General features: G+C 43.7%; 2 protein-coding genes across 3 annotated transcripts; both read left to right on the top strand.

The window, feature by feature from the left end:
* The first annotated feature begins 2,917 nt into the window (after window positions 1-2,917).
* LOC136450723 (uncharacterized) lies at window positions 2,918-8,561 on the top strand. Of its 2 annotated transcripts, none has more exons than XM_066451309.1 (3): window positions 2,918-3,382; window positions 3,494-3,625; window positions 7,207-8,561. In XM_066451309.1, exons 1-3 carry the CDS (start codon window positions 3,009-3,011, stop codon window positions 7,772-7,774), a joined length of 1,074 nt encoding a protein of 357 aa, XP_066307406.1. In that variant the 5' UTR covers window positions 2,918-3,008; the 3' UTR covers window positions 7,775-8,561. The 2 variants fall into 2 exon arrangements, with proteins under 2 accessions (XP_066307406.1, XP_066307405.1); XM_066451308.1 differs by having other exon boundaries at window positions 3,488-3,625.
* Window positions 8,562-11,573: 3,012 nt separating this feature from the next.
* LOC136450718 (ATP-dependent zinc metalloprotease FTSH 3, mitochondrial-like) lies at window positions 11,574-16,659 on the top strand. The gene is made up of 8 exons (XM_066451301.1): window positions 11,574-11,829; window positions 11,914-12,136; window positions 12,227-12,301; window positions 12,807-12,937; window positions 13,797-14,276; window positions 14,485-15,252; window positions 15,717-15,944; window positions 16,029-16,659. Exons 1-8 carry the CDS (start codon window positions 11,764-11,766, stop codon window positions 16,479-16,481), a joined length of 2,424 nt encoding a protein of 807 aa, XP_066307398.1. The 5' UTR covers window positions 11,574-11,763; the 3' UTR covers window positions 16,482-16,659.
* Window positions 16,660-22,112: the final 5,453 nt, after the last annotated feature.

The following is a 22,112-nucleotide window of genomic DNA, read 5'->3' as shown; positions in this document are numbered from 1 at the left end:
GGTGTGTGTGTCCCGCTCGTACGCATCCGTGCATTTAGTGGAGGACGACAGTGACAATTCCTTTTCGCCTAACTGTAAACTAATTAAATTATTATTAGTAAGCACTTGCCACATGTTCTCAGGAGTGAATGCACGGTGTAGCAGTGTACGGCGGCACTTATCATTTGTTAGCGATTGATTTGAGAATTTAGTAGCTTAACATAATCTATACAGTAACTGATTGATCCAGACATTACGGGGACAAAAAGGCTGGCGCACTGGTTATCCGACTTTTAAGACATGATAAATTTTAATCACCATTTACACCTCCGTCTGCACTCACATTTTTTTACACCTTCCATTGCTGTGGTGAACGAAAATTGGTCGCTTTTCAATTCTTGCATGTATATTGTATACCATGTATATATAGAAGTACAACTTTACTGAAGTCTTATTTTGTTTCTGATGCAATTATACTTCTGCAATGATCTTTCTAGCCTCGATGCTTAGTCTTTGCTGGTTGTGTTCCGGCTTAGAGATACGCTCCTCAGTTAGATGATGGTTTGTTTGCTAGTAGGCTTTATGCGGGTATTCCTAGTAGCCAGTCTCCTAGCTGTCCCTTCTTACTCTGATACTCCTGCTATCTTGTCTGGATGATGTATTTCTGTTATGTCTTCAATGGAAATGGGGGAATCCCTCGGTTCAAAAAAAAAGTACAACTTTGTCGAAGTCTCCCTTACCCGTTTTACTCTTATCCTACTTGCTCTCAAATATCATTTGGCTAAAAGTAGGATGGGCATTCTTACCGATTTCATGCACACTTCATCTTGCTTTATCACTTGATATAGGCAACGTCAATGGGACGAGAGACTAGATTGCATTGTTTGCCTTTTTATTGGGGCGGAGTTTGTATTTTTGTTTATTTGGGTTTGTTATTAATGTAGCAGGTGTGTTTTTTCTTTGAAATGGAAAGTCATTTCCATTACTCAACCAGATCCAGGTAAATCCCGGGATACAAGAATGCGGGGGCTACATACCAGCAGTGCATGCAGCATTGCTTACACACGCAAATCGGTCAGAATATAGAAGCCTATGTCGATGACGCTGTCATCAAATCGAAGAAAACCGAGGACCTAATTTGAGACCTCTTGGGAACATTCGAGAATTTTAGAAGATTCGACATGAAGCTAAATCCGACGAAGTGTACCTTTGGTGTTCCCTCAGGCAAGTTATTAGGGTACATCATCTCTACTCGAGGCACCGAGGCAAACCCGACAAACATAAAGGCCATACTCGACATGTGACCAATCCATGGCCTCAAGGACACACACAAAAGCTTACAGGATGCTTAGCCGCCTTAAGTCGCTTCATATCGAAAGTGGGCGAACGAGGGATCCCCTGTGTAATCTTCTCCGGAAATCCCCAAAGCTACAATAGACTCAGAAAGCTCAAGACGTTCTCGATAACCTCAAGAGATAGTTGTGATCCCCTACTCGCAACCAACCCCCGGCGCACGGTACATAAGTGATAAAACACCCATGATACACTAGACGTAGGGTACAGTACCTGAGTCAGTATAAATCTGTGTCACGTTTTCTACCCCTCTGATTTATTGTGTGTGATACATCTATTACTAGCCGGATGTAAAACAACAACAACATTGAGCATGGATAAAAATTTTCATGTGTATTGAAGCATCCTTTCTATTTGATGTAATTTAAACCATCTTGTGCCTTTAGGTTGAAATATATATGCCCATCATTCCTCTTAAATTTAAGTTTTTAAGTTGAACTGTTTGGTTCATGTAATTCAGGGACTGTTTATTTTAGCTTTTGCTAGTCAGGAGTCAAAGATTGAAACAAGCAACCCAGCTATTGGGATGCCTTTTGAAATAAACCTAAAAGTTGGCTTGAGAAAATGGATTAAAACTCGAAAAGCTAGTTGAGAGGTTTTTCTAGCTTTTTGTTTGCTAAGTAGCTATAGATTTATTACGAAAACTAATATCAAAAAGCCATCGGCAAGGAGTTGAAAGCTTTGAAAAACAACTATTCAGTCAAAAGTCTAAATAGATATCTTGAGTTTGAATTTGTCAGGATCAATAAAATATAATAATTATAGCCAACTTCTATCGTGTTTAAAGCCCGAGGGAGCCTACATGTGAGGGAGGATGTTGAACTATAAGTGAACCGTCCATCTCTTTTTCCATAACTTTAGATTTTGGCTTTATTGATCAGCAATGCAACTTAATACATTCTCCTTTTTTCACGGTCTCATCTTAGCATGTTATTATTTATTAACAGGAGATAAAATAATCAGGCTTAAGTAAGCATAGGTCTCCCCAGGTGAGAACCCGTTTACAATATGTTCAGTGTTACACACAGAACAGTGAGTGTCGACACTAATAAATATGATCAGAATATCAAACCATATACTCTCTTCGAATTAGGGCCTGTTTTGATCTATTAGCACAAAAAAATAGCAACTAAAATTAGTACTAGTGGATCCAAATAGACCTGCTAACAAACCCGCTAATCATTAGCTAGGGGTCTGCTAAGTATTAGTTCCATTACCAGATTTGTAATTGCTAATAGGTGCTACAGTAATAGTTATATGTACCTTCAACTTATGGTATTATCCAACCACCCATTATAAGCTATTGACATGTGGATCCAAACGTCCTCCCGCTAAAAGTTAGCTAGCTAAAAAATATTAGCTATTAGCTAGCTATTTTTAGTGCTAATAAATCCAAACATGTTCTTAGTAAGCTAAATAAAATAGTTGCAATTAAGTAAAAGAAAAGAAATTACAATTAACAAAGCAGGCTGTTCGAATTAATCGTACCTGTCCCCCGCACTGCACTCCACACCCCACCACCGCAGTGCCAATTTGAAGTTTGGGACGCACCTCGTATCAGACTCAGACAGAAGAACCTCGTCATTCCAACTGCGTACGTTTCTATAAAAAAAGGTCTTCCGTCGTCCCATTACTCCGTTACCTTAGATGGGTTGTTAGTTTCCAACCGGTACCTGATGGGAGATGGGGATGGGGACTATGCGCTGCACCCTCAGCCCGGCGCCGCCGACGTGGCCGTCTGGCCCGGCGAGCTCGACGAGCAGCTCATAACCGAGCTCCTCAGCGACGACAGCTTCCTCCTCGGCGAACTGCAGCAGGTCCCCGCCGGCGACGAGCAGCACTGCTCGCGTGACACAGGCGCGTCATCTGCTCCCGCCGCGCCGTGCATCAGCGGCGGCGGCACCGCGGCCGAGCACCAGGAGCTGCTTCCGCAGCCGGAGGCGGTGAGCAGGGCCCTGTGCTCGGTGTACACCGGCCCGACGATCCGGGACATCGAGAAAGCGCTGTCGACATCGAGGCCGTACCCCTGGAGCAGCCCAACAGTGCATCTGTAGGTGCATGCATCTGATCCGTGCATGGGTTGAACTCAACAAAATCTTTGATGGAAGCTAGAAGGCTGACGATGGCATGGGTTTTGGTTGAAAATTGATCGAAGTGGCAGGTTGGGAGCGGCGAGTCGAGCGCCGGAGAAGTACACGACGAAGGTGAGGAGCTGTGGCGGCAAGACGCCGGGCGACGGGTACAAGTGGAGGAAGTACGGGCAGAAGTCCATCAGGAACCACCCCCATCCCAGGTGCAGTACGATTCACGAGTCTAGCTCTACTTCTAATATACTACTATACGTTCTTGGTTAAATTTGGCCGTTAATCTTTTTTCCCCTTAAACTATAACAATTTTCAAAATTGCTCGTTGTTCTTGGCATATATCGATTGGATCGCAAATAGATCGATTCGGAGTCATGTATGCATGCGTGATCTCGCAGGAAGGGGGCTTCTATATGCGCGCTGGCTACTAGTTACAAAAGTCGCTTCGCTTGTAGTACTGCACATCTAGAGTTTGTCGACTTATGGCATGATCGTCGATGCAGTCATGCAATATGCATGCGAGTTTGAACAATGCCGCCGCAGGTGAAATATATACCCGGCACGGCCCCAGGGCCATGAGCGGCGGTCGAGCGCACACGCCCGCCGGCCGCCGGCCGCCGGAGCGGTGCGGCCATATGCATGCCATGAACTAGCAGTGTTTCGCTGCAGCTGGAGAGCAGAATCGCTGCAGCAGCACGTTTGTGTCGGTCGTGTAGTGTCGGCTTGTCGCGGTCGATGCATGTAGTACGTGTGTGCTAGATCTCCGATGGTAAACCAGAGATGGACACGTTTCTGGCTTCTACCGGTAGCTAGTGCCGGATGCAGACCCTCACAGCTAGCGGCTGTGCAAGTCATGCATGAGCTGAGCACATGACTGGAGATGGCAGATGAGGCCATGAAGGCCTTTGGCGGGGTCGCGGGGAACCGGGGAAGACCAAAGTAGTGACACGAGCAAGAAGATAGGGATTCTACTTGTATATGTCATGGAGTTAAAAGAGGTCGTTAAAAGGAGTAGAGAGACAGCATTTGTGGCCGACTCCGATACATAGTAACTTTTGCTTTTTCAAGACTCATTTTCTAGCTCTTGCTCGTTCATCAGTTAGCTAACTATACTACTCCCATGATTAATAGGCTGCTCCTCTAGTACGGTAGGTCCTCTAGCAGATTAGTGCTAATTAAACACACACTAGGTCATCGAATCGTGCACATACATGGATCGGTAACGTTATTAACATAAATAAGTGTTAGAAACCCATGCCTAAATTTAGGCTTCACAGAGCTAATAATAATCAAAATTTCCTATCTTCTGCGGGCGCGCTCTCTCGTTTGTTCATACTCCACAATACTCATATATAGGAACTTTCTTATCTTTAATTATCCGTTTATGATAAAATGCGGTTACCAATTATTCTATATATATTTCCTTTCAAATGTTAATTCACCGTTGCATGGCACCATCACGTATAGTATTTGACAAATTAATTTAGTTATTAAAACCTTACTTTTTTGTGTGTGACAAATCAGTGTGCTCGCCGCTCATGCATTCATATTGTTCTGCATGATAACAGTACATATACGACACGCAAGATAGAAATGGGTAATCAAGAAGCATATATAGGACCACTTTGAGGTAGTCTTTAGTCATAGATATAAATAATTTAGATGTATATTTAGAGATACTTTAGCTTATTTTTAGCAATGATACTTTAGCTTATTTTTAGCAACTATATATGAATGTGGGTAATTTATCGGATGTCTCCAAAGAGACAAAAGGTGGGTATGGCCAATTTGAGCGTACTCACTAATGTAAGGAAATAGTGTTTTGGGGAGAGTGCTAGCCTGCATAAGTAGATATTCAGGAAACCAAACAACTGGGCTTTGTAAATACGACGCCCTGGACAAGGAGATACGTAGCCAACCAATCAGACCCATGTGCTCCAGTCGATTTGAGAAGACCGTTGTGACTACATTGTCAATTCCTCTAGCTGCATGCCTGCATCTATGGATATCAGCAGTCGTGGAGGTGACCCTTATGGTCCTTTGAAGGATCTAAAAAAGAACCCCGGTTAGTTGTCAGCAAAAAAACTCTGCTTTTTAATATCACGAATCCTGGAGGTGACCCTTGGCCCTTTTAAGCATCTGAAACAACCCTAGCTAGTCTGACTTAAAAACACCATAGGAAAGTGGAAAGAACAATATATTGTGTCCATATTTAAGTCGACAAGCATCCTCGTAAACCTCACTTATTATTCCTATCTTTTGCATAATAAATCTCCGCCAAACTTCCAAGATTAGTCATCTTTACCTCTGCCTTCACTTACCTATGATTTGTTCTATATTTCTTATTCCATCCCAAACCACATAGTATGACAACTTTATACTATACTTATCTAACTCCTTAAATGCAGAAGCACCTATTGCATGGTCCTCCCTTAGCAGATCAACGATCCTATGCAAAACATAACGTAACTCACTACAAATTGGTTAACTTAGACCATATGTAAAGAGAACACATGTTACAGTCAAGCAATAGAGTATACATGGCCAAATCAAGGTGTGGCATGCTGAGCCCTCCACCACCATACCTTGCCATACTGAGCCCTCCGCCCTTGAACCCATGTCTCTTCATCATCACTAAGAGATTTTGGTTCTTTGAATGTCTTTGCATTCTTTGACTCCTTTGTCCCAACTTGTGCACTTGTCCTAGAAGATGTCCTAGGAGCATAGAATGGTCAACTCCAAGATCAACATATGCATTCTCATCAACATTGGTATATGAATCTTGTATTCGATCAGTAGATTGGCTAGTCTACTGTTGGCTAAGTTACTGCCACTAGTCACAGTCACATATATAGCCTTCTAATGCCCAATAGCAGTACATGTCAATTGCATTCCAGTAGGAGTACCCTTGTACGGCCAGTAATGGCAACCTAGCGTCTTATTAATTCAGACCAACCCATCTCGCGGATTATTCATTACACCAGTGCCTTTGCTAGCAGTAAAAAGAGTATGGAGTCACACATTCTGTGGTGCCACTGTGTAAAGAAAGTGCAAACTTACGTGACACAGTAGAACTAACATTAAGAAAGGTGCTACGCTTCCCTGGAACCTGCTGCCAAGACCTGAGCCTGGTCGCTTGGTCGTATTTGGTTTATAAGCCATGGCTTATCAGTAACAAACGGTATTTTTTTCTCATATCAAACCAGCCAACGGTACTTTCAGCCATGACTTATAAGCCAAACCAGCCCAAATGAATAGGGCGCTGGTCGTCGAATGTTTACTGTTTAGATTAGAGAAACAGGCCAGCTGATAGCGACATTCGCGTCGCTTACCGCCTAGAAGCAGAAATAAATAGTTCCAGCAGGAGTTCACAGTCCCTCCTTGTCACTCGACCATTATTCCACCCGTTGGACTGACGATCCCAGGATAGACATTTCGTTCATCCAACATATAATAAAGATGTGCACGGCACCGCAACCACTAACAACCATCTACGCCTCATTAACTGGCTCTAAATTAACTAAAAAGGGTTGGTTTCAGTCTTTCAGATGGCCTGTCTTTTCAGGTCCAGGAAACCTGAAGCTAGCAGCCACACAGCACAGGTTGCACGCCACTCATCGACCGCAGAGGCGTGAATGCGTGATGCCGATGCGTGATGCACTCTTTCTTAAATTTTGGTGTTTAGCGCGAATAGATTTTGTTTCGGTCACGTTGACGCCCGATACTTCCTCCGTTTTCAAAACAAACTCTGATTATTATAAATCTGCGTGCATGCCTTTGTGTGACGCAGGAGCTACTATAAGTGCACGAGCTTCCGGTGCGGCGCGAAGAAGCACGTGGAGAAATCCACGGACGACCCGGAGATGCTGATCGTCACGTACGAGGGCCCGCACCTGCACGGCCCGCAGCCGCTCTTCCCGCGCCGGCAGTGGCTGTCCATTGACCTGTCCGGCGCGGGGGCGGCGGCGGCCTCGAAGACGAAGCAGCAGCAGCAGCAGGCCAGGGCCTCCTCCTCCCCGGCTGCGTCAGCCGCGCTCGCAAGCGGCGAGGACGGGGGCGGCGGCTGGCCACCGAGCCAGAAAACAATGACGCGCGGGCGCGACGTCGACGCGCGAGGAGGGCCCACGGCTGCTGCAGGCGAGACGGCGACGCCTCAGATCGGACGCGCGGGTGACGCCGTGTCGACGCAGCCGCGCCTGGTGCTGACAGCGGACTCGTGCGACGACGGCTCCACCGCCTCCGTGCCGCCGCCGCGGGCTGCTGCGTCGTTTCCTCACTGTGACTCGCCGCCTACGACGACCTGGTCGTGCCCTGACTTCCCCTTCGCCTGGTCCCCTGAAGCTCCTCTGCTTCTGTAGAAGCCGGTAACCAAACCAGCTCATCTAGGACTAGGAATAGGAAACATACATGGCTATGCATACCTAGGTCTCAAAGGGATCAAAAGATCTGAGACGCCAGCGGTTGAGTATTATCCCGTACAAAAATAACTCAAGTGACTAAAGCCAGAACACTGACGTGAAGCTACCTAAGTTGGTGCAGCGACAGTGATAAAAAGGGCTTACCACTTTTCTAGTTAATAACCAGACGACGGCTACTACCTACTACCCGTACTATATTGTACAGAAAGCTGGGCATCACAAGCGCCAATGTGTGCCACTGTGCCCTATCACTAGAGAAAGGTTACTTTCCTCTTTTACTAAGTAAGACATTATAAAGCCTCACTCGTTATTCAGGTAAGAATTGATTGGCCTTGCCCATGCGCCGTGGTTCAACCATCTCCATCAGGCATGTCATCGTTGCTCTCACGGTTACATACTTCTCTATTTTCTTTTGAAAGAAGTTTCATTACTCAGCTTTTACGAAGGAACATAATTACGAGTATTAAAGCTGGGTGTTGATTATTCCCGACTAACAAGAGCACAACAAAAAGAGCAGAAGATCCCCGCTAAAGAAAGCTGTCCTATTATAAAAGGTCTAGAGCTTAGAGACATCCGGGAGCATGTTCCTTGTAGTCTGTAGGTTTCTTCACCTTGTTCACCACTTTTGCAACAATCTCGTGATCACTCTCCTTGAGTAGATGTATCTAACTTCTGCAGCGTTTAGTTGCAGCGGCGTTGCAACAATTGGCCTAATTAGTTACGTTGTTTTTCTCCTAGGCATATGGCCTTTTTTCGATTTTTAGTCTATGTGCTTTTGCAGAGATCGGAAGTGGTTCATAATTATTGTATTAACTCGATGTAATGATATATTATAATTTAATAAGGTCTTTCCTATATAAAAAAAATCTAATTTCTGCAACAAATCATCTCAGTTGGGCTATTAGGGAGTATCTTTTCGGTTGTAGTTTTATTTCTAGTCTCCAAATTGACCAAGTGGGACCTACAAAATTGGAATTCCTAAGCCTTGAGAGAGGTCCATAACTTGGGCAAACTCTCAAAATACTACGTCCATCCCCAAATAAATCAATTTCTTGAGTTGCCCTAAGTCAAACTTTTATAATTTTAACAGAGTTTATAGAGAATAACACAAATATTTATGACACAAAATCAGTATTATCACAGTCATTAGGAAATATATGTTTAACAGTGTACTTTTTGGTATTATAGATGTTAATATATTATTTCATAGTATAAAATTGGCCAAACTTACAACTCTAGATGTTGATTTATTTGGGATAGAGGAAGTAGTCATTAAACGAGATAGGAAAGCCTTTCTTGTTTAAAATCTCCCTTAGGCATGACCAACTAATAAATATTTGAAAGAGCATGATCAGGAAAAGTATATTGCTGCATATTGAGTAATCTTAATAGGTAGTCTTAGTATTTTTTGTGACATGCTGTAAAGAGAGGAGGTAAAAGAAAGACGTCGTTATTTTGCGTGATAACTAGCTCATGTAAGCTACATGAACCCGTCCATAAAACAACACCTGAAAATACGGATAACTGACGTAAAGGCAACATATGGTCCCTAGCTGTAATTACAATCACGTGCTAGTTTGTTGGAGGGCCAAGGGTTTTGGGCTTTGGTAATCTTAGGTTCATCGAGACTATTCGGTTGGCCTGAAAAAAAATCAAAATACTGTTCCGCCTGATTTGTTGCGAGAGAAAAGACCGAAAGATACTGTTTATGTAAACAGTGACCGCGTGAGTGGGCTGGCCAGCCCCAGTCAGCCAGCCGAACAAGGTGATCATAACTTTCACTGTTGTAACAAAACTTCTTACTGTTGCTTAATGAAAAACGTGGAAAAAAACATATGGTCCCTAGCCGCGCCACGAATGAATCAACATCCTCCGCAAAGGCAACATCTGGCCCCCCATACTGTCCCATTATAGCACTGGTACTTGTATTCCAACAGTGCCTCGTAATCCAGCTCACGGTCGCTAGCCGCGCCAACTGCTCGCTGCCAACTAACAATTGTACCGTACCAGGTATGAATCCGATAGCTTATGACTGGCAGACCAATATAGGCCCTGTTTGGTTTCCTTTTCTGTCACGTCCAATGTTTAGACTGAGTATTAGATATAAATTAATTATGAAATTAATTACACAACTTGCGACTAATTTATGAGATGAATCTTTTAAGCCTAATTAGTTCATGATTTGACAACTTAGTGCTACCGTAAATATATGCTAATGATGGATTAATTAGGCTTAAAAAATCATCTCGCAAATTAGCCTCCATCTATGTAATTGGTTTTATAATTAATCTATATTTAATGCTCTTTATTAGTATCTAAACATTAAACATTCGACGTGACATCAATTTAAGGAGCGACTAAATAACCAAATACCCTAATAATCCACTTACCAATAACCTGTCAAGTGTCAACTGCTGGACGCTCGTGATGAAATTAGAGGCGACGTATCCACGTGCTGGTCTTGTTGCTGCAGCCTGCAGGGATGATCCTTCTGCTCTCCTCATCAACATTACTTTCTCCGTTCCGTTCTAAATTATAAGATATTTTAATTTTTATAGATTTATTAATTTTGTTATGTATCTATATATATATATATATTATATCTAGATATATAATAAAACCTATGAATCTAAAAATGTCAAAACGTCTTATTATTTAAGATAGAAAAAGTTACTAATTTGTTGGCAGTATGCACGAGCACATTTCCTTTGCGTACAATAATAATTGTGTGTAGCCTAAAAGTTGAGAGCTGCCGTATCAATAAATTTTCTCCGGTGTTAATCAATCAACTGTGACTCTGTGAGTCTTTGTTGGCTTGCTGCCTCAGCGTCATGAGAAACAGTGAATCAAGGTTGGGGTTTGGGGCTATCCACAATCCCTCCAACCGCTTGTTCCAGGATGCTCCAGCTTCATGAGAGAAAATAAAAGTACTTATTAAAAAGCCAATGTGAGTTGCGTCAGAGAACGGTTCTGGATTTGTACCAGGCTTTGGGCCTCTGTTATCAATGTCTGATGCACGTGGACAATTGGAGGAGGAGGATTAGAGCCTGTTTGGTTTCTAGAGGAGCTTCTAAAATTGATAACAGACTAATTACGAGTTGTGCAATTAGTTTCTACAAGAGCTTCTAAAATTCTGGTCACATCCAATATTTGGACACATACACAAAGTATTAAATATAGACTAATTACGAAACTAATTGCATAACTTGTGACTAATTTGCGAAACGAATCTTTCAAGTCTAATTATTCCATGATTTGACAACATGGTGCTACAGTAAACATGCACTAATGATAGATTAATTAGACTTAAAAATTTTATCTCGCAAATTAGTCTCTATCCATATAATTGGTTTTATAATTAATCTATATTTAATACTCTTTATTAGTATCTAAATATTCGATATGACATAAATTTTAGAACGCACCCCCTGCGCGGAGAGGCCCAATTCTCTTGGAACCGGCGTAATCTCGTGCTTGGTCCACGTACGTTGAGTTACTGCCTCATGGGCTTCCACTTGGGCTTACGGGCCGAAAACCGAGTCTTTATAGGAGCCAGGTTCACACTCCACACAAGCTGAGCCTTTCTTGTACGGTTGTACCACCTGTTCTCTGTCTGGAGCTAATCGCAGCTTAACACGAGCTCAAATCCGATTTTAATTACTTTCAAAAAATTCGATTTTAATTTGACACGCATCCGTGAACTGTGATCCTTGTTAACACGCTCTAGATTGGCGTGAACCCTTCAAACGTGTCCGTTAAACGCGAACGAAACCAAGCGGGGAGCCGCGTCCTCCTCCGCCGCCACCATTCCGCCACCATTCCGCCGTCTCGTCGGCTCGTCGCTCTCCCACGCGATCGCCGGAGGATCAGGGGCCGAACCCTAGGACAAGCCCTGCCTCCCTTCCAATGCCCTGCGCGCCATCGCCGCCATGAGCCTCTCCTCCCTCTCCCGTACCCTCGCCCGGTCCGCGCGCTCCTCCCGGCCGCTGAGGCAGGTAGGTCACACGGTTCGAGCCCGCCCCCCTCTTCTCCGTACAGCCCTGTTTTCTTATGGCGTGTCATCTCTGGTGTTACCCTAGGGTTCTCTGCTCGAGGGGCATGCCGGGCTCCGCGCGGCGCCGACGCCGCGGCCGACGATCCCTGGTGGTGATGACCGCGGCTTGGGGTTTGCGCGCAGCTACTTGACATCAGCGCTAGGGAGCCGGCCCGCCGCGCCCACCGGGGCGGGAAAAGTCGGGGATTGGAGGTTCCTGCTCGCAAGCTCGCAGTTCCGGCGGTTATTCGCTGATGGGTCCAACAAGAGTGAGCTTTCTTTCTGGGTTTGGGTTGTCATTTGGTCGGCATATGTTCTGTATATATACACAATATATAACGCGTTCCTTTCTGCTTTAGATTATGAGAAGTACCATCCAAAGGAGAAGGAGCAGAAGCCAGAGGGGGACGGGAGTGACAAGTCTGAGTCCAAAAGTAAGTAGTGCCAGTTTAGTTCGTCCAATGCACGTTACTGTAGAGCAAGAAAAAATTGTTCTGTTTTTGTATTTATTCATTGGTAGCAATTGATCGGATTCTAAATCTACAATGAGGGTTCATAGACATATTACCTGTGGTTTGGCATATTATTTATCATGAAAATGCAGCAAACTTGTGGAGAGCTAGATAAAGCTGGAATTTCACAATGTTGTTCTACTATAATTACCTTACTGGAAATTGGATAGATATACAAACTCTACTGCAATCAGACAATTCTTATATTGAAAGGTAATGAAGGGTTATTGCTCGCTCATGGCGCGCCTCACTCTGGCACCTATGGATAAAAGAGGGGATAACAGTATAACAAGTAGGTATTTTGGTTTTCTTGGGAGGTGATGGTAGTTTGCATCCCTTTGGTCTAGACATGTTTATCCATTTTGCACCTTGTATATGGGCAGTGCAAGCCATGCACATAACTTGGTTGCATTTTTATTATGTTCAGAGAATTCAAATTCAAAAAATCAGTGGAATTTCCAGGAGGATGTCATGAAAAAATTCCAGGAATTCCTTGCTCCTCTACTTCTTCTTGGGCTAATGTTGGCAACCTTACCCAAGGGGTCGTCTGCGCAGGAGGTATGATGCTTACTGTCAGACTACTATTTTTCTCGAACACGTAAGCGAGTTGCGCATCATTTCATTCAGTGAGAGAGGAATAGTACAAAGGAGGGAGAAGAATCCCCTCCCCAAGGAAACACTAGACCAGAGCAACTGCGGCAGACCTACTATTAAACACGCTTATGAGTTGCAATTGTTTATAATTTGGTTATTTCGTATAACTCTGTAGTCTTGTGTACTAATTTACCTGGTCATGGTTAATACAAGATAATGAAGCTGCCATCTGTGGGTGCGTTCTTGTTTGTCCAAACCATTCTTTCCAGAAAATGTTAGACAAGAGTTGTTATCTCTTGATTTTTGTGTATACTGTATGTTCTATGATAACAGAGAATTAGTTTGAATTCAATTTGAGTGGTGACGGGCAGATGCCACTCCCACCTCAAGTTAAAACATTGAAACTATACCACCTTAGATTTCGTAGTTCACACACATGAACTGGATGGTGATTCATTCACAGTATGTAATGTTATAGACGACTAAAAAGGGTAACTGCATTATAAGCCTGTGGAGATGATCTCATCACATGCTATTGCTTAAAAGCATTATGTGCACAACAGCACAAGTACCTATAGGTAGAAGTAAAAAACTGATGACATTCCCATATTAATCATTATATGACCCAGGCAGCATATCCAGGTGCTTTATTTAGTCTCATATCAGTGTGGATTTAGTATGATGTTAATTTACTTTTTATTTCTTGTTAACCAATTTATCTGATACTGCAGGCTGCTTTTTCCTGCCCGTTTCAATTACTATGGCTCACAGTTCCCGTAGTTTATTGGACCATTATCAGGATAATTTCTTTTAACTTTTGCAGATAAGCTTCCAAGAATTCAAGAACAAGTTATTGGAACCTGGTTTAGTTGATCACATTGTTGTTGCAAACAAATCAGTTGCAAAAGTTTATGTCAGGAGGTCACCCTCAAGCAACCAAGGCCAGGATGGTAATATCCATATCACAACCAGTCATCTCCCTGGTACAGGCTCTCCTAGCAAATTCAAGTACTACTTCAATATTGGAAGTGTAGACTCCTTTGAAGAGAAGTTAGAAGAGGCCCAACAAGCATTGGGGAGAGATCCGCATGTCTATGTTCCAGTAACTTACACTTCTGAAGTCAATTGGTTCCAGGAATTGATGAGGTTTGCCCCAACAATTTTGCTTGTTGGATTAATTTATGTGGCGGGGAAAAAGATGAAAGGTGGAATTAGTATTGGGGGTCCTGGGGGAGGAGCTCGTGGTATTTTTAATATTGGAAAAGCCCAAGTGACAAAGATGGACAAAAATTCAAAAAACAAGGTAGTTTTTGTTTGCTGTTCATTCCATGTCTATTTCAAACTGGCACCTGATACTCCCCTTTTTTTTTGGTAAAGTTTGCACTTTTATAGTGCTATATATATCAGGTGTGCAGTTGTTCAGGAGTCATGGCTTGGCTCATCATCATCATCAACGATGCAGAATATCACGTACATGTGATGCTAATCCTTATATTTGTTGAATGTTGCAGGTGTTCTTTAAGGACGTAGCTGGCTGTGATGAAGCTAAACAAGAAATAATGGAATTTGTGCATTTCCTGAAAAATCCCAAGAAATATGAAGAACTGGGAGCTAAAATACCAAAGGGTGCTCTTCTTGTGGGCCCCCCTGGTACAGGGAAAACACTCCTTGCTAAAGCTACTGCAGGAGAGTCTGATGTGCCCTTCTTGTCTATTTCTGGCTCAGACTTCATGGAGATGTTTGTTGGTGTTGGACCATCCAGGGTGCGGAATTTATTTCAAGAAGCTCGACAATGTGCACCGAGCATTGTTTTTATTGATGAAATTGATGCAATTGGTCGTGCAAGGGGCCGTGGGGGATTTTCTGGGGGAAACGATGAGCGTGAAAGCACATTGAACCAGTTGCTTGTAGAGATGGATGGATTTGGAACAACATCTGGAGTTGTTGTTCTTGCTGGTACCAACAGACCTGACATTCTAGATAAGGCTTTGCTCAGACCTGGGAGATTTGACCGTCAAATAAGCATTGATAAACCAGACATAAATGGTCGTGATCAAATATTTCGCATTTACCTTAAAAAACTTAAACTGGACAAGGAACCATCATTTTATTCTCAAAGATTAGCAGCTTTGACACCTGGGTTTGCTGGGGCAGATATTGCTAATGTTTGTAATGAGGCGGCTTTAATTGCTGCAAGAAGTGAGGATGCCCAAATTACAATTCAGCATTTTGAAGCTGCAATTGACAGGGTCATCGGAGGACTGGAGAAGAAAAATAAGGTCACTTTTCTTATGCCAACATACATATGCAAACCTAAATCAATATCTGTGTCCCCTTATAGGCACATCAAAACATAGATAATTCTTATCTGCAATGCGACCAGAGTTGCTGTACAAGTATTTTGACTACCTTCCAAAAGAGTTACTGGATCCCTTACAATTTCGATTCTGCTGATTAGTTAGGAGCCTGCTTATTTGTTAGCCTGTAGGTTATATAATATTAGTGCTGGCTAAGGCACAGTTTGTGTAGTCTGGATAAATATTTTAACATTCATGCCATCCTAGGTGTAGATAGTAGGGCACACTTCAAACAGCTCTGAAGAGCATTGAGATATTAATGCCTGCTATCTTTTTTTTGGATACTTTTCTCGAAATGTTTAGGCGTGGCTAGTTGAGCTATGGAAATATGCTAATGATAGTCGCATTTAGTAGCAGTAATTGTAACCTTATTGGACTGTTTGCAGGTTACTAGCAAGCTGGAGCGCCGAACTGTTGCATATCATGAATCTGGCCATGCCGTTGCTGGATGGTTTTTGGAGCATGCAGAACCACTCCTTAAAGTTACAATTGTTCCTCGTGGAACAGCTGCTTTAGGATTTGCTCAGTATGTCCCAAATGATAGTCTTTTGATGACGAAAGAGCAGCTTTTTGACATGACATGTATGACACTAGGTGGCAGAGCTGCTGAGGAGGTACTCAACATTTATTGGATGCCATATATAAGCAAGTTTTTTTTTATCTTAATTGCAAGCGATATCAATTGTTCTATGTTTCAGGTTTTGATGGGGAAGATCTCTACTGGTGCTCAAAATGACCTGGAGAAAGTTACCCAGATGACTTATGCTCAAGTTGCGGTATACGGCTTTAGTGAAAAGGTTGGGCTTCTTTCCTTCCCACAAAAGGGTTTTGAAATGAGCAAGCCATATAGCAGTCATACTGCATCCATCATTGACACCGAGGTGAGAGAATGGGTGGCCAAGGCCTACCAAAGGACCGTGGACCTGATCAAGACACACAAGGAGCAGGTTGCACAGATTGCAGAATTGCTGCTTGAGAAGGAGGTTCTCCACCATGATGATCTAGTTCGGGTACTAGGGGAACGCCCATTTAAGACGGCTGAGCCAACAAACTACGATCGTTTCAGACAAGGTTTCCAGGATGAAGTGATTGACAAGAGTTCTGAAGTCGCAGATGCTAATCCGTCACCCCTGGGTATTGTGCCAACATAAATCTTGACAGCTCGTACGTGTTATTAACGTGTATATATATAGCATCGCCCCCTGCCCCCAACTTTTACGCTTATTTGGCATAGGTAGCCTGTGTTAAATTTTTCCGTCGAGATTTGGTTCCTGCGCCCGAATCAGAAATGCTGCTGACTTTCAATAGATGGGGCTCCTATTGGTTGCCTGTACGGTGTTCTGGACCTGGCTTTGCCCATGCAAAAAGCCCTCTTCAGAGCATCTCCGAGAGTCTTTCTAAATTCCACTTTCTAAATCATTATTTGAAGAGTTATTTCCATAAAAAATATTTTCTATATCTTTTTACTCTCTAATTTTTCTATATCTTTACTCTCTAATTTTTCTATATCTCATGCACACTCGTGAGCCATTCTCGTCTTCTATTTTGGCTAGCGAAAGATCTATAATAAAAGATGACTATATTTGGATGACCATTTGAAAAGTTATAATTTCTGATGGCATTGAGGGAATTGGCTCTTCTTTGTTTCATAACGTGTTGTTCTCATCTAAAAATATAATTACTCATTTTTATATCAGATATTTTGTTTATTTCTTCTCTGTGAAATGCTTCCTATATCAAGAATTACTTTAAACAATATTGGGTGTAATCCAGGCAAAGTAAACAACCAAACAGTGCCTGACTTTTCTACCAGCTGAGGCTGACTTTCATACCATCAACCAAACGACGCCTGAATTTCAACTTTGCTGGCCAGGCAGTATTGCAAGTGAATACAGGCAGGTGAATAGCCAGCCTATGGGCGCCACTGAGCCGACGATGAGCGCGCGCGCGTCCGTCCAGCCTTCCGGCGCGGCCCACCAGGTCCACCATGCAACCGTAGCGCTGCGCGTTGGGCGTGACCTGCATGCGGGCGAAGCACCCCAGCCTGTCCTCCTCGAGCAGCCTGGTGTGGCTACAGGCAGAGATGACAACGGGCCCGTTAATCCCTGCGGGAATTCACCCATTGGGGGACGGAGATGGTATGCAGGCCCCTGTCCCCGCTCCCCGCGGGGACCCGATTCCAAAGGCCCATATACTGGCAATGCCCAATACCTGTGATATATAAGCAATGTTGCACCCCTAGCTCCTGTCGAAACGATCAACGAACGGAAACGCGAAACGAAAGTTACATTTCATAGTCCCGTTATATCACTTAGGGTTTTAAACCAATTTTTATTAAGCGAAAATGCTATAGAACATATATGTGCTACTTAAATAAAGTTTGAAGTGCAAACTTTGTAGATGACGATGAAATATCTGCGGCCCATGGGGATCCCTACGGGGACTAATTCCCCGCGGGGATGGGGATGGGGAGAAAGTCTCCCCCGTGGCACTTGATGGGGATGGGGATGGGGAATTTTCTTCCCCACGGGGACGGGGATGGGGAGGCACTCCCCGACGGGGAATTCCCCATTGACATCTGGAGCTACAGGTCAGGGTGGGCATTCCGTTCTTCGGTTTCGGTTTGGTTCCTCGGTTGCAGATGAAATTCGATTTCTGAAAATGGGAATTGATCGGTTCTAAAATATTTTAGGAACTAAGCATTTTGGTTTTCGGTTATTTTAGTTCGGTTTAGGTTCTAACCGAACTAACCGAAATTTTTCAGCACATGTTAATACAACAAAAAAGAATATAGGTTTTAAAGCAAATTTATGTAACACTACCTCTATTTTAGATAATAATAATTGATAAGAGAACAATAGCAATATAATAACACAAATACATAGCAATTCAATATGAGAAATCTCTCACAACTAAAAAGACTAAAAGTGGACACCGTTTTGGTGCGACATTCCAATGTAGGTCCATCTTCTTGCCTACTGCGTTCCCGCATCCTCGCTCCGATGCGCGTGGGCGTCCCTTGCGCTATTCAAAAGGAAAGAGCTAAAAGGAAACCGCTCATGTGATTTAGCCTCGAACCTGGACGCGCGTTGGCGTCCCTTGCGATATTCAAAAGGAAAGAGCTACAAGGAAAACATTTGGAACGTTAACGTCCACCCGGCAAAACGACGTCTTGCCCCCGATTGAAGTCCGCCTGGCACAATAGATGGAAGATCGAAGTCCGCCCGACGCAATAGATGGATGGAGAACGAGGGTGGCGATTGCATGCATGACCAACAAGGAAATAACCAACGTTGATGGGTGGCGATTGCATGCTTGCCCAATAAGGAAATGACCAACGTTGATGGAAGGAGATTACATCCGTGCATGCAGGACCAATAAGGGCGTCATTTGTTGCCGGCGTGCCCATTCGTCTTCTCGCATGGTCGATCGAAACTCAGAAGACGCCGCGGCAGAAGGAGTTCGGAGATCCAAACCTACGCAGGCTCGCCGCGGCCGCCGTGCACGCCGTCGCCCAACGCAGGCTCGTTGCCACCGCGCACGCGCCGTCACCCAACGCAGGCTCATCGTGGCCGCCGCACACACCGACGCCCAACGCACGTCGCCGGCAGCAATGCATTCTTCCAGGTTTTTTCCCTCCCACTTACTGTTCATGATCCGACAACTTCAGCGTTGATCCTGCAATCTGAATCCTGCGTGGAATTCTGTGAACCATTCTTTGCCTCGTGAACCTGACATCCTGAACCTGACAAATACTTGCGTGCGGAGCATACAACTTGAACTGAGATATTGAGCTAATGTTGTGATAACTGACAGAAAATAGATAAGTGCCTAGGCATGAACATAGTAGTTCATATGGTCACACATGACATTCTGTTATCAGATTGAGGTTGTTGATTCAGGTGTTACATAGTATCATTTTGATCTATTTAGTTTGTGGCTGTGGTGCTCATGGGAAGCTCATTGATTTTTTTTCAAAAATCTAAAGCTTTCGATTGGTTGTATGCCCACCCTTTAGGCTTTCATGTTGTTAGTCAATTAACTATTGCATTGTTAAAGGATGGAATCCAGAGGTGAAGGATATGGATTTTGCTTTTACATTATGCAGCACCTCTTTGCATGGTAAAACTGTAGCAGTCTGACAATTGCAAAACTGAAAGCAGATGCTACTTGTTCTCAAGCAAAACTAAAAACATATGCTATTCCTGTCTCTATTTTTTTTTTCTATAGTACAATTTTCTTGCCAATCTGGGTTAGTTCTCTGCGTAGACAAAAATACTGCTTAGGAGTATGATATTGACATGCTAGAACCCTCCTTATTTGCCTTTCCTGTTAATCATATATTGACATGCTGTTGGACTCATAATATGATGCTTAGTTGTGATTCCTTTAGTTCACTTACATTGTGTGCCTATTACTGATCATACACATAGTGACGTTCATTCATTTTTTTTATGCGGAAATTTGCTAAGATTTTTGGTAAGGAGAAAAAGAAATAACTAGCCACAACAGATAGCTTCGCCAGTGAGAATTGAACCTTAACTATTGACACAATTGGTCCATTAAGCACAAATCACTATTCTCCAGATTGACGGATAACTTTCTGGTATGTATACGCCGTCCAATTTTCAAATTGTTCTCACTGAATATAAATACTGTGTATTGATTATTAAATAATGTATTTGGCAAAAAAATAATGATCAGATAATTAAATAATGACCAGTTCTCACAATTTGGGTTTTGAGATTTCACTCCTGCTGCACAAATGGTTACAATGAGATGATAAACATTCAAAACTTCTTATTACCGTTGTGACTTAAATCTGTAGGTCATTACTGCATACATATGCTTATTAAATGACCAAGATCATCTTAAGAAGAGGTCATTACTGCATACATATGCTTATTAAATCTGCATGTATTTTCATAACTTTTCTGAAATGAAGACTGAATTCAGTACGAATTCTTTAGAGGTGCCTAAGTCATCACATAGGTGGCTGAATGACATCTGACAATAGCTTCACATAGCTTCAGAGTTCAGAGGTGCCTAAGTCATCACATACTCTTAGTAGTGATCAGGCTGTGACACTATTATTTTTTTTGTCGCTAAAGATATTTTGAGAACAATCAGACTGAGAATTATATGCACTAAAAAATTAGATATGAGGATGTGGACTAATATATATAAATTACCATGTAGTAGAAACCAAATAACTCTTATATCTTTAGAGATACGATTCTTACATAATAAAGCTTGGCAAGTATTTGGCTGTTCAGAGTGGGAAAATAGTTAGCAGGCAAGGAAGAAAAATATTGTAAATAGCAAACATAGAAAAGTAGTAACATCTCCCACAACTAAAAAGACTAAAAGTAAGATACCATTTTGGTGCGATAAAAACTTCACCTCACCTTCGCTTCACCCCGTGCGTTCTCTTTTCCTCTCCCGTCGGCCTTCTGCTGCGTGCGATTTCTTTCCAAAACAAACTGCATCACGTGCTCCACTCCATCCTCCCCCCGCCGCCACATAACGTGGCCATCTCCCCCAATCACGCCCGTGAGATCCCACGCACGCCACACCATCGCGACCATCTCCCCCGCGCCCCTCGTAGATCGCGCCCTGTCCCTTCATTCATTGTAGGCGCGCTTCCCTATCCTCACCGCTACGTCGCCTCCTCGTCGAGCGGCATCACACTGCCTACACCCTCCATGACGCGGCCTCGCACCAGCTCCGCCCTACCCGCGGACGTCGTCGACCAACCATTGGCCGACGCGTCGGTGCGACCAGCAACCGGCGGTGGGCGCCCCCCGGCACGGGGTGCGGGCGGCGGTGCCCCCCTCCCCCCTCGGGTGGTGCGCAACGGCGCGGCGGCGCACCCACACAGGTGGGCCGAGCACGAGGCGCAGGTAGTGGTGCCCCCCTCCCCCGCGGGTGGCGTGCAACGCCGCGGCGGACCCTGATGTTGCCGGCCCCCGTCAAGGCGACGCAACAGCACGATCGCTGCGCCACATGCCATCGTCGCATGCTCCCCGCTCCCCACCTCGCGCCTACTACACGACAGCTCAGAGACGGCCAAGCACGAATACTCAAGCGCCGGCGCAATCAGGCCGCTTTACCTCGCCCGCGCCTAGCCCCTGCAGACCACCGCCCCAGCGTGTGGCCATCTCCCTTGCGCTGCCCTTGCGCCAACAATGTCGCCTCCAACTCAGGTATGCTCTGCCTTTTTCTCCTCTCTTTTTTTCTCAATTGTAAATACGGCTGTGAGTGTATATGCAAATGGATGTGAATGTGTGAATGTCGATTGTGTATGGCCTCCAAAATTTTGCACGATACTGCTGTGACTGTATTAGGAAGTTTGCCTACCTTGGTGAGTTCATGGAAAGTTGAAAACTGTGCTAAAGAGCTTCACTAGACCAAAATCAGGTGAGTGGCGCTATCAAAACGTGTCCATCTTCATGACAACCTGATAGAAGGACATGTACAGTATTGTTCTTGCACGGTGGTAGGCACAACATGTAGTCATTGTAATGAATCATTTATTCAACTACATACCTTTAGAATACGCATCTCTTTTGGTCATTGAATTTGGAATTTTATCATATGAAACTTTTCAGAATATTTATTAGGTATGTAACTACTAATCTTATATGCACAGGTGGGTGTTGGCTTCATGGTTTTTCAACTCGGAGGGATAAATGGTGTTGCCTTCTATGCAACCTATATTTTCAGTTCTGCTGGTAATCAAATGTCTCCAATATTGTGTTGGCCTTTTGTAACAGCTCTTT

The sequence above is a fragment of the Miscanthus floridulus genome, chromosome 5 (assembly GCF_019320115.1).
Source record: "Miscanthus floridulus cultivar M001 chromosome 5, ASM1932011v1, whole genome shotgun sequence".
Lineage (NCBI taxonomy): Eukaryota > Viridiplantae > Streptophyta > Magnoliopsida > Poales > Poaceae > Miscanthus > Miscanthus floridulus.
This window is presented reverse-complemented; position numbering and strand designations above follow the sequence as displayed.